The 13,137-nt window shown below is 40.3% G+C and overlaps 2 protein-coding genes across 3 annotated transcripts in view; one reads left to right on the top strand and one right to left on the bottom strand.

Moving 5' to 3' along the window:
• plekha6 (pleckstrin homology domain containing, family A member 6) overlaps positions 1-6,189 on the bottom strand; it is an 87,995-nt gene extending 81,806 nt beyond the window's left edge. Inside the window, exon 1 of one of the 2 annotated variants that reach the window (XM_019879314.1) lies at positions 5,901-6,189. The gene's annotated coding sequence lies outside the window, so the exon portion shown is untranslated. The remainder of the gene's footprint in view (positions 1-5,900) is intronic. The other variant, XM_019879372.1, reaches the window with a different exon arrangement.
• Positions 6,190-6,305: 116 nt separating this feature from the next.
• LOC109521554 (zinc finger and SCAN domain-containing protein 21-like) lies at positions 6,306-9,669 on the top strand. The gene is made up of 2 exons (XM_019879446.1): positions 6,306-7,252; positions 8,636-9,669. The coding sequence occupies exons 1-2, from the start codon at positions 7,075-7,077 to the stop codon at positions 9,496-9,498; spliced, it is 1,041 nt and encodes a 346-aa protein (XP_019735005.1). The 5' UTR covers positions 6,306-7,074; the 3' UTR covers positions 9,499-9,669.
• The last annotated feature ends 3,468 nt before the right edge of the window (positions 9,670-13,137 follow it).

Raw genomic sequence — 13,137 nt, 5'->3', positions numbered from 1 at the left:
GTTTTGTAGCCATTTTAGCAATGCAACGTCCATGCTCGTCTGAATCTAACAATAACAAATACTACCTGGACCCGGTGGCTTTTCTTTCCACTATCTCACTGTTTCTAACTTGACCTCCCCTCGATCGCCACCCAAGACAGCGTTGCTCAGCTGATGTCATGCAATGAACTTTTAAGCCAGCCACGGGACGATTCGTAGTCCTCGATGGCCATAGTTAGCTCTCGAAGGCTAAAAACCTTACGCTAACTGGAGCGCTTCTCTCTCATTAGCACTCAAGTTAGCGTAAGGTTTTTAGCATGATAACTAAACGAACGAGGAAACGTTCGTTTATTTGAATGTCCATCGAGCCATAAGCAATTTACTCTGAGCAGCTAATCGGATGCATTCCACTCTATCTTCTACAGATCAAGCTTCTTATCTGCACACGTAGACAGTGAGGTCCCTCTTGGCCAATCGGAGGCCAGGATGATGCTCGGTAAGCCAATGGCAGAGCAGCTATGAGTATGTTGCGGTCAGGAAACTCACAGCTGTGACCGAAATAAACATCGTTCACTATGTAAACCAGTGTGGTGGTTGCTGTTGCCGTTTCCGAACGAAGCAGTAGAGGTCGCTGTTGGATTAGACTTCGTTGTAGTGAATGTCTTCGTGAGGCTGGAGCAGAGAAAATGATTTCGTATAACGCAACAGGGGTTTTTTCGTCGTATGGGGGGGCAGGAGAATGGGAATGATGTTAAGGCATGAAGATTTTTTCACATTTGGGGGTATTTTCGCCCATGTAGGTTTCGTTCTAGAGGAGTTTCACTGTATCAGAATACAGATCCAAATATAAGGTGCATCGGATTATAAGGTGCACTGTCAAATTTTCTAGAAAATTGAATGCTTTTAGGTTTGCCTTATAGTGTGGAAAATATGGTCATTTTCCTGAAAGAGGGGAGTCCATTTTTAGTACCCACCTATACAAACATTCAATTCAGGCATTCAGCCGAATAGTTTTTCAACCTGGAGATAGTGGCAACACTCGACATTACATATTTGACAAGAGCCTTCACACCTAGTCTGGGTTGTGTGGCATCTCACTGTGCATGAATGTTGCCTTCATTTTGACACAACAGGCTTGTTTGCCAACCGTTTTATCATGTGCATGCATTCATCATCTGATGGCTGCCAAATATGGACACAGAACAATTCACAATACATGCTCAGGTCCACTTTCTCCTAAATGGCCAAATGAGGAAACCTATCAAGTTTGTGCATTGCAATACTGTACTCACTTAAATTGATGGTCTCCCACATTGGAGGAAGGACATTTATCAAGCAGCTGACAAATGACGCTCATTAAGACTGAGCGAGTCAGCTGGGCGACTCACCGAGGCACACACTCGTTTGGCGGATTTGTGTGTCACAGATGTCTCCTACAACACAGGCGGCATTTAATACGATCCATAATTCAAGCTGAAAACGACAAGTCACACAAAAAAAAAAGTTTGAAGAAATACGCAGCTCATCACATGCACTGCTTACACCCGCTTAAATCAAATCATTTTAAATACAAGAGTTAATGACCCCGACTGGCCGTGTAGCCCATGTGACCACAATGACGTCACAGAAAATATTTTGATTGGCCAAGTGGCCGACACACTATACTTCAAAGTACTGTAAAACTGTAAACATTATCTGGAATCTTAGTAATTGGTGAATTAATATTATCTGTTTTAAACAGTATGAAACAGAAAGCTCAAGTGGAAACCAGTTACGAGGAAAAAACATTTTTTTCATCAAATACCATCATTTGAGAGTTTGTGCCTACCTTTGGTTTGAGTCCATCTTGCGAAGAAGGAGGGAAATAATGCTGAGGCAAATTAACTTGAACCACCCTTAATCATGACAAAAGGGTGGGATTTCAGTTGCAAATAGACACCAATTTGGGTTGAGACCCAGGTGGCACCCCATTTTAACAACGTATCAGCATTACATATGACTACAACTGACTACACAGGCTATTTTATGACTGAGTGATTTTAATTGCAACCTTGTCATTCTGTTTTTAATACTGTCCCCGAACTTTTAACACTGATCTGCAGTGTACAATCTTGCTAGATTTTTTTTTTTTAGCCTAGCCGTTCAAAGTACGATGGACAAATGTGAGGGTAAACACAGCATATATAGAATAATCAATTACACAGAATATCATTTAAAGAATATTAGTTGAATGAATAATTTGCTTGCTATTCCTCTGTTATCTTTTTTGTTGCTATGCATCGGCCTACTCCCTCTCTTGTCTCCTTGGGGAATTGCTAAAGGTCTTTGTCTCTCTGTGTGACTCCTCTCAGCCTCATTAGTGGCCGTCTGTCACATCTGAAGTCTTTGTCCTCTCTCTCTCTCTCTTTTCTCTCTCTCTCTCTCTCTCTCTATATATATATATATATATATATAGTATAAGGAACGTCAAGAATCTGATATTGTAATATACTCGATATAAGCACTGATGGATCCAAAAAGTTGTCAATAAAGATCTTATTTTCTGAGCAAATTATTCCAGTTGTACCTCTTACAAAACTTATTTCACCTTGCTATTATTCTAGTCAACAGCCCATCACCTTTATTTTCCAGTTTTCTTTACGCTGGATTCACCCTGTCCTCCACACCTTCCTTTGTTGTCTGCTTTCATTTCTGTATCATGGGCCTATCCGGTAATTACCGCTGTTACCATGGTTACAAATGGCTAGTGCATGTGTGTGTGTGTGTGCGTGTGTGTGTGTGCGTGTGTGTGCCAGCTGGTAAAAAGTGAATAAATTAAATATCCTTGGTATCTTTCACTAGGAATTTAAATCAGTGAAATATTCAGCAACGTTGCATCATGTTTTATTTTGTGTTGGGGTAGGGGGTGGAGTCATATTTAATGGCCTGTGACCTAAACACTTTTGCAATTCATGAATCAAAATTGGTCCATGTCCACAAACCATCACGAAAAACATGCAGCTCCTCTTTAAAAACACCCTCATTCTAATCTAGAGTACCGTATGTGAATTGGGAAAGACACTGATGACAGCGGTACTGAAAGCTTGAATCAAATCGTGTGTGTGTGTGTGCGCGTGTGTGTGTGTGTGTGTGTGTGTGTGTGTGTGTGTGTGTGTGTGTGTGTGTGTGCCATGAATGCCACATGCCAGCTGGTAAAAAGTGAATAAATTAAATATCCTTGGTATCTTTCACTAGGAATTTAAATCAGTGAAATATTCAGCAACGTTGCATCATGTTTTATTTTGTGTTGGGGTAGGGGGTGGAGTCATATTTAATGGCCTGTGACCTAAACACTTTTGCAATTCATGAATCAAAATTGGTCCATGTCCACAAACCATCACGAAAAACATGCAGCTCCTCTTTAAAAACACCCTCATTCTATTCTAGAGTACCGTATGTGAATTGGGAAAGACACTGATGACAGCGGTACTGAAAGCTTGAATCAAATCCTTTTCATCCTGCTTTGCTTCTGATGAGCTCTACTGGGAGGATTGGAGTAGAATTGGCTTGGATTAGTTTAACACAGCCATGTGGCCATCAGCGCCAAAGACAAAATCTCTGGCTATTTTTAGCTGCTGCAGATGTCTGTGCCAACAGTCATCATTATTTAGATTGAGGGTTCATAGGTTCGTTTTTGATCAGTGATGGACTGTTCTGTGAAATGACAAACTGCAACGCATACAACCGATGAGGGATAATCCATCGCTTTCATGAACAGTGTGTGACTAAACGTGCGTTGCCCTCCTCATGCATTTTTTGCAAAGGCTGTTTTCTTGGTGAAATAAATTGGTCATACTCTGAATTTCCTGTCACACCGTAAGATGAATGGGATGTGTTTAGTATTTCCAAAGACAATTTTGCTGATTTATTTAACCAATATAGGTTGAGTGAAAAGGCATTACAGCCACAGGTCACAGCACTATGGAAGTTGGTGGTCTTCAAGAGCAATAACACACCACCATCTAATGGTTATCTCTGTCTACAGTCGGTTCATATTTCAATAGCAGATTAAATTTTAGGATTGTTTTCTTTTTCTCTTCCTTTTTACCATTTAAATCTGTGTTCATGTTTCTGAAATCGCCTTAACCAAGTCGATCCTTTGAAAATACATGTTCCCAAGATTTAAAATTAATTAATAAAAAAGTTCAGTCCCAAACATCATAACAATGTCTGCCAAGAGAACTTTTGGGAATATATTATTTCGCCGTCTATTTATTTTTAATGATAAAATGTATCGATATGAATCACTGATAATAAAAAAAACTACTATGGTACACTTCTGCATGATGTGTGCCTTCCTATAAACAATCTGTACATTGTTCAAGACTCTTTGGAGGAACCGACAAAGAAGGCTGCTCACTATTTCGTTATACACGTAAATAAAAATAAATTCTTAATCCATTTTTTATACTGCTTGTCCTCTCTGGGTCACAGGTGAGCAGGAGCCAATTAATACGAGAAGTGGGTTGCACAATGGAATGGTCACCAGGCAATCATTCACATGCACACTTATATGGATACAGCAATGGACAATTAACTTGATATGCATGTCTTTGGAATGTGAGGAGTAGCAGAGTACCTTGAGCACAGGTATCAAACGTTATTTTCCATCGTCTGCAAAAGCAAATTACGTGCATCAACCTGTTTCTTGCTCATACAACAAAATTGCAGCAAATTGTCGTCACTTTTGATGTAGAGATATTACAAGCCTTTTTTGTTACGAATCCCACTTCTAAAGTAAGTGTAATAACGATACAAGCTCTAGTTTCAAAACTACTTATTCATCAGTTTGTAGGACAAGCAATTCAGAGAATAGATGGGTGGAATGATTCAATATGTAGCGATCGTACATTCATTTGGGTTCACAGTCATAATTACCCTTCGAAGGAAGCCATAATTGCGATGTGACAAAAATAAGTTTCACACCTCTGACCTAGAGGAAAAATATGGCAAGACAAAACATACAAACTCTACATACAAACGTGAACCAGAAGTATTTCAAGTCAACAGCCTATCCGAGGAGGTGCCACGGCGGACAAATTACATCATTGCTCATCCATCAATGCCAGAGACCTAAAGTGACAGGCAGAGCAATGAAATGCTCTTCTGTTAGATGTCAGAAGGTACAATAAACCCGTCTATCCACATTTCCCCATTCGTACAACAGAATAGAAGAAGTCACGGCTTTCTGCAAGTGTGTCACCTTTTTGTTAAATCAAACAGGTCCAGATTTCACACTGAGTAAGACAATTTGTGAGAAAATTGAGAAGAGGTCATTATTATTTCAGTATTCATATGTCTTGTGGAGTTTTTGTTTGGTATTAGGCTGTAAGATTTTACTCATGTGCGACTTGGCTCATGGAAGCTCAGGAGACACTGGCCTACTCCACAATTTTGTTCCTGCTGGTAACCGTAGTGACGCTGAGTCGAGACATGTCAATCACCCTAGAGGGCAGTAGAAAATAACCATGTACAATGGCCTTCGCTTTATTTTGCTTTTTGTTGCGTTTATAGGGATAGTAGAAGAGGTGTACCACATTTGATTAAATTAAGATGTGAGAACCATGTAATTAAAAAAGAACTCCGGGTTGGACCCACTTAAATGAAAACATGGACACGCCACATTCTTCATCACTATTCAGGCAACGCGTCAACAATAACGTGACACTGCGTAGTAAGGATAATGCATAGGGGATGAAAATGGGGCAAGCATAAATCATTGAAGAGATTCATTTGTTCCCGGTTTGCACACATCGGATCAATATCCCTATGTGTTTTATTTAGGGTGACTGGCATCCAATCCTTAAACAACACAACTGTATTCACTTCTGTTAGCATTACCAAACAGTAATACAGTAACAATCAAACAGGAGCATACCTACCAGGCACCTGCACAACGGATGCCACGTCTTGCTTCTGTCTGTTTTCACCACGTATATGTATATATTCCAGCCAAGGCATAAAAGGGCAGTGCTCTAACACGTCATCCTACCACCAGTAGGACGACATGAGTATGACCTAATAATATATCCCCCAAGAAGCAAAGAATAAAAAAAGTAGCTGGATGGACAAGAAAATAGGCAAGCGCTCCTCAGATACTTCTGGACTGAGGCGATTCAGAGCATGCCCGGCAGAAAATCCCAGGGTATTAAAACATCACATGACCACCCATCTCCACCGCCAGTCATAGAACAAGTGGATAGGAGAAAAGCAACTGAGAGGGAGGCAGGGAGAAGACAAGAGTGAATGGGAGGCGGGGGGGGAGATGTCACAGTGCTGCTCAAACCGCCTTTTCATTACAGTCACCGAGACATAGGAGACAGGACCCAATAATACATGAGGACCATGCTGATCTGAGCCCCTCCCTGAGCGAAAGTGCCAACACCGAGGCAAACATGGAGGCAGGGAGACAAAAGGAAAGCCCAGAAGGACAAAAGAAACCCCTTGGATAAGTAAAAAGACACACACACACACACACACACACACACACACACACACGCATGCAGAAAAAAATGCATGAAATGAAAATTCATGAAAATGTCATGGTCTCTGACTGATTATAATTATTTTTACTAAGCTTTACAATTTTAATTACAATTCGACAGAATCATAAAAATGATCTTACCGTATGACAACACGACAGTGCATGATAAGATCAGCAATTTCATTTAGGATGGACATACCAGTGAGTTCACAACCTTTCAGGCTTAGCTCTATAACTCAGGGAGCAAAAAGGACATTCAGCATCCACAATGTCTGCCTCATTGCGCACACTGAATGCACGCTTTGTCATAGAAAAAAACCTACAATCGCTTTATTATAATGAAATAATCACTTTTTATCTTGACATAATCCATCACATCAACGTTTCTTCCTGCTGCGACATTGCATTTGTGAAAACAGTACTGTATCTGTTTTGATTCAAATGAACATCCTGAACGGTAGATGGCGGTAGTCACCTCAATAATGACTGTTTGAACTAGTTACGCCAGATGAAGAACAAGGTATAAACATCAGAAAACGGCCATCTACTCTTCAGCTGGCGACCACCTTAAAATGCCTTCTGTTAAGATATTAAGAGCATTTGTCAGTGAGAGGCTGACTGCGGCTGCTGAGGAGATTATGATGATGTTTGAGAAAACAATAGCCGACTATGAGGACGAGATCAAGCATCATCGCAGGCTGCTGGGAGCTGCTCAGCTATCCAGCAAAACACTCGATGACCGCGGATCAGGTCTGTTCGTTAGATCACTCAATGTTTCATATCATTTTACCGCCCTCTGTCTAATCAGTATTTACAAGAGGATCCCTTATGATAGAAAACAAGAGCTGTTCGTTTTAATTGCAATTAAATGTGTGTTCAAAGCTGGACGTATCTAACGTGCCAACTGTGGCACATACAGTACAGTACTTCGGGAAAACGGTCTTTTACTGATAGTTTGGCGAAATGACACGTTTAAAAATATATTGGTCGGCCATTGAATATTAATAGTCTATTATTAATATTAAAGCCCGTTGAAGATCCAGTTCTCACTTGTCAATGACGAGTTTTTAAGTCCATCCTTCCTTTCATTTTCTCGATCGTTATCGTGGTCGGGGTCGCGCCGGAGCAAGAGCTTGTCCCAGCTGACTTCTGGAGCCGCACGAACTGTTGCATGAATTGATGAAGCCTGCTCGGATTAGAAGCGAAATGTCTTCCAGACAACCACAACAGTCCAACTGCCCTGAGATGAAATTACCCCAATTAAATGAAAATATTAATAGGGCACTAATAAAGCACCAAACTATGACCACCATGACACGTGCAAACACAAATACCGTACATTAAGCACTCCAAATAAAACTCATTATGCATGAATCATGTGCCAATGTTTCCACTCATCTTGACCATGGAAACCTGTGAATTTGAAAAAAAAAATGGAGCAACTCCCAATTAACTGAAAAAAAGTACTTAATTATAAGTTGTACATGATTAATATGTGGTAAATTGATGTCAGTTATCGCCTCTTCTTGAAAATGCTAGAATATGTTTGAATATTTAATCATGTGTCAGCAATGTTCATGTTTAAATGAAGTAAAATGAAATGACTTATTTTAAGAAAGCAAATTATCCTCATTCAAATCCAACATTCCTATATCACTGGTGTCAGAGGGAATCCTATCTCCAATTCAGTCCACGTTTCAAGAAAACAAACCAAAAACAAAAAAAAAAAATGCTTCTTGATTGAGCCATTAACATTTCATAAAAGAGCAAGCCAATATCATCACTAAAGCATGGTTAATAAATCGTAAAATAAATGTAATAATAATAATAATATCATTAATGCTTGCGTCAGTTATAAAAGCTGACTTTCATCCATTTTTACTACCACCTATCCAGTTCAGGTTCCATAGGGTGCTTGAGCTTGTCCAGCTGACTTTGGGTGCACGGACCCTGAACTGGTCGCCAGTCAGTCGCGGGGTACATATTGAAATGGACAATCGTTAAGCCTCACATTCACACCATTACTGAGTGGTAACTGAACCCCCGCTGCCAGCACTGAAGTCAGGCGAATGTCGATTGTTACTCCATCAGTGACTTACGTGTGAAGTGTTTCCTTCAATGTTTGTATTTCAGATGTATCCCAGTGCATCCAGCCTTTGCTAATCAGCATGAAGATCCCCCCTGTGGATCAAGAGAGCAGCCAAAGTCTGGAACAAAAAGCTCCAATGCCTCCACTCGTCAAAGAGGAACTGGAAGAAGTCTCGACAAGTCCCATGTTAAATCACTGTCAAAAATCAGAAGAGATGAATGCCTCTTTGGAAAATGAAGTGGTGAAAGAGAACCCACTTTCCTCCACTATGCAGCAAAGACAAAGTGTTGAGGACAGACAGGCAGCTTCTACTACTTGCACTTTATGTGAGAAAGTTGAATGTGAAGTGAATGAAGAAGGCTGTGGAAGCTCTGTGGCGTTTTTTGACTTGGATGCAGCTAATGTCATAAAAGTAACTCAAAATAGTCCGCCTGCACTTTTGAAGACAGACGACTTAAATAATAGCAGGAACCAGACTATTGATCGTCAGCCACTTTTGGACTCATGGAAGTACAGTGATCCTGAAACACAGCTTAGCTCTCGTAATCAGGTGAAGTGCACAGAGTGTGGTAAAATATTCAAATACAACCATAATTTGCAGAGGCACATGTCATGTCACACTGGAGAGAAACCATTTGGCTGTATTGAATGTGGCAGAAAATTTAATCAAAAGGCAAGTTTGGACAGGCACAAAAGAATACACACAGGAGAGAAGCCTTTTAGTTGCATGTTTTGTGGGAAAAACTTCACTCGGAGGGGATCATTGACTTCACACATGAGATTTCATACTGGGGAGAAGCCTTTCACCTGTGCCATATGCAAGAAGAGTTATAATAACAGAGGGACACTAGTAAAGCACATGAGAGCACATGACAATTACACACGATACAACAGTGAAATAAACTAGCAGTTAAAATGTGAATGATATTGGGCTTTACGCCGACTATTTCCATGATATCACAGAATCATATCACTGTATACTGTGATCCTTTCGAAATACAGTACAGTGGTACCTCTACTTACGAACATTTCTTTATATGAATTTTTCAAGTTACGAAACGTCTCAACAGGAAAATATTACCTCTTGTTATGAAAGAAATTTCAAGATACAAAAGGTAAATAGTATACACAGTATGGGCTGCTGCTCGCAGCTCCGAGTTTCCTGAATGCAACATACTCTGCCATTGGCTCTTACCTTGTATCTTGCTGGCATCCCATTGGCTAAGAGGGACCATCTACCATAAATTGATAGATATGTGTCGATGCAGTGTCCTCGTCATTCGCCCCTCAGGCCATGAGGCGTTCCGGGAGTTTTACTTAAATGTGAAATCACCCGGAAAAAGTGTTCACCAGTCGGGCGATCGCTCGCTCTGCTGATGTTTGCCTTGGACATTTTCGAAGGATTGTTAAAAGCCAACAAAAGCAGACGTCCTTGGATCAGTTCTTTACAAAACGCCAGGCAAAACCCACTTCTGATGATGACCATCATGTTTATTCTTTATTCTTTGTTTTTTACATTATGCAAATTTCCCCAGTGTGGGACAAATAAAGGTTATCTTATCTTAACTCTCATTTATTGTGCAATAATCTAATTGTAACATGTATTGTGACATATTTTGATGCATTTTTATGCTTTAGAAAACATTTATGTCTGCATTGGCGGGGGGGGGGGGTGTCTTGGAACCTATAAGGGCATTTACATGGAAAATGCATCTCTACTTACATAATTTTCTAGTTAAGAAATTTCTTCCACAACCAATTAATTTCGTCAATAGAGGTACCACTGTAGTTTATTAATGGTATCATATCATCATCTGTTTGACATTGCAGGAGTGAGGCCTGGGAGGTGGATCTGTGTGTGTGTGTGTGTGTGTGTGTGTGTGTGTGTGTGTGTGTGTGTGTGTGTGTGTGTGTTGGGGGGGTTAATCTGTAAAGCACTTTGAGTTACAATTTCTGTATGAAAAGCACTCTGTAAATAAAGTATTGATAATTGAATGCAGCATGTTGCCGTTTGTAGCAAGCAGGTAGCATACAGTCTGTGATGCTGGTGTTTAAGTTTTTTTAATGAAACCCCAGTTGGAGTTTACTGTAAAACTAAACACATAAAAATAATTTTAAAACTTTGCCAGTGCGAATGCTAAAATCAATTTAAAATCCTGTTTAAATGCTCAGAGGAAATTAACAACCTTGGGAGAAATGTTCCTTCAAATAATGAATATTTACACACAGATGCTGTAGAAACGCACACAGGGACTGCTATGGTAAAAAAAAAAAAAAAACCCCGCATTGTACCGAGCTAACCTATGAAACAGTGTCTGCTTTCTCCCATCACTGTCATCATCTTGCATCCCTTCCAACACTCTTACGGATGACACCTCCACAAGGTGGCGCAAATTTCCGAGCTAAAAGAAATTGCTTATCAGGTCATGCCTTTACGAGAAAGAAAATCATTTTAGGCAGCAAATAGTTCCTGAAGTGTTGCCGCACCCAGCAGTGCCAACCCTTGCAGCTGCACTTTTCACATATGCGAGGAACCACCACGGCTTCGTTTGCATGAAGGGTAAAATATATTTATAAGACCCATGCATAATGGTATCTTTTCCGCCCATCCGCTCTTAACACGACTGACTCCCCTGTATCCACGTTCTGCTAATTTGCGGGGTTAAGACAAGTGTTTTCCTGCAGTTTATTTGGGGTATATTATTTCCCCATTAGACTTTCTGATCGACGCTGTATGGATTGTTTCTTTATAGTTAAAATAGGGATTCGGATAGAAGCATAGACCTTTATCTTACAGTGGATGGGGTCTCCTTGGTTACACGACAATGTCAGCTAATAGAGACGAAGGATGGCCATGAGTGCGTCATAGTTATTATTGTTCATACCATCCACAGTCAAGGTTTCATTAAATGAAATTCATACACATCCAGAAAAATGCCCATCACACTCATAATCAAGCAGGAGCAAGTCTAAGTAAAAAAACTATGTTTTTATTGATCTTAGATTATGCAATTTTCTTTGGTATCGCATTGCTCTTGTGTACACTCATAGTTCACTTGTCACTCATGCACTGATTCGTGAGCTAACAGCCAATCAGAGTGATCAGTTTTCACTGACGCCAATTTGCATACTGTAATTAGAGGCTCATTACTTGGCCAAATTATTTGCTTGCCATGGTGTGAAAATAATTATTTTGATTTATGTCGACAACAAAAGTTGACTGGTCTCTGCCCCAAGTTGTGGGGTGTGTGGTTGGTGTTAGCTGTCCAAGACAATGTATCCAGCATCATGTACAAAGAAAGGATTTAAGTTATGAATATGTTTAAACTATGGTGCTCAAATATGAATTGGTTTCTGAAGCTTATCGGCAGAAGTTTGGACTTTGGGAAAAAGTGGAGTAGCAGACACATGTGGAATTTGTGTGTGATTTGACATCTTTACTGCTAGAGTAAAGGCAAAGGCCCAGTGCTGAAGGAATCCCCAGGGGAAGGTGAACATTGCCCAACAATTGCCAATGACTAAGCACTGCTTCGATGTAAATTATGTAAGTCAAGTGAATGAGAAACAGGCGGTGGAGCACCTATTGTTCCCTGCACCAATTGAACGCTCCCTCAAACTTCTGTGGCATTGTGATGTGTGATTAAGCTGTTCATTTCAAAGTGGCTTTTTGTTGTGGCCAGCCAAAGGCACACCTGTGCAATTACAATTCTAATCTTGAATTAGACTTTTTCACAAGTTTCAGAGGTGTTTTTCATTATTTATGAGTGGACAATGTGGGACCATATTTATACTAATTGTATTATGACTTAATTATGCCTAAAATATTGACCTGTGTGCTAAAATAAAAGTAACAAACTCGGGCTGATTTAATTCGTGTCACAAATCTCTTTTCAATATATCCTATTTTGATATATACGTGTTTTTTTTTTTTTTTTCGTGACATACCTACATCATGTAACTTATAAGATCTGGTTTTGGAGAATTGGCCCCTCACAGCTGAAGCCAGAGGGCAGCCATCTTATGCTGCCATTGGTACTATCACTTCTGTTGTTTTTTGTTCACTGAAAACGATGTTATCAGTTGCAACTGTCGACACTGAAAATAGCATTATTGCACTGAAAAAAGTGTGTTGTTTGCATTTAGTGAGATTTTTTAATGAGGCACCTGGGCTTGAACTTCACTGAGCATCTTTGTCATTGTGTGTTTGTTGTTTTTGTTTTTGCTTGGATACTTCTTATTGAATATATTTTAAATTCTCATTTAGCCCATTTGGCAGCATGGTTGTCGAGTGGTTATCACATCCGCCTCACAGTGCAGAAGTGCAGGGTTCGATTCCGGCTCCGGCCTTCCTTTGTGGAGTTAGCATGTTCTCCTCGTGGGTTTTCTCCAGGTATGCCAGTTTCCTCCCACATTCCAAAAATATGCGTGGCAGGTTAATGGAACACTCGAAATTGATTGTGAGCGCGAATGGTTGTTCGTCGATGTGGCCACGGTGTACCCCGCCGAATGCCCAAAGACAGCTGGGATAGGCTCCAGCATGCCCGCA

The sequence above is a fragment of the Hippocampus comes genome, unplaced genomic scaffold (assembly GCF_001891065.2).
Source record: "Hippocampus comes isolate QL1 unplaced genomic scaffold, H_comes_QL1_v1.1 scaffold205, whole genome shotgun sequence".
Taxonomy (NCBI): Eukaryota; Metazoa; Chordata; class Actinopteri; order Syngnathiformes; family Syngnathidae; genus Hippocampus; species Hippocampus comes.
Note: the sequence above shows the minus strand (reverse complement) of the source record. Positions and strands in the feature narration are given on the sequence as shown.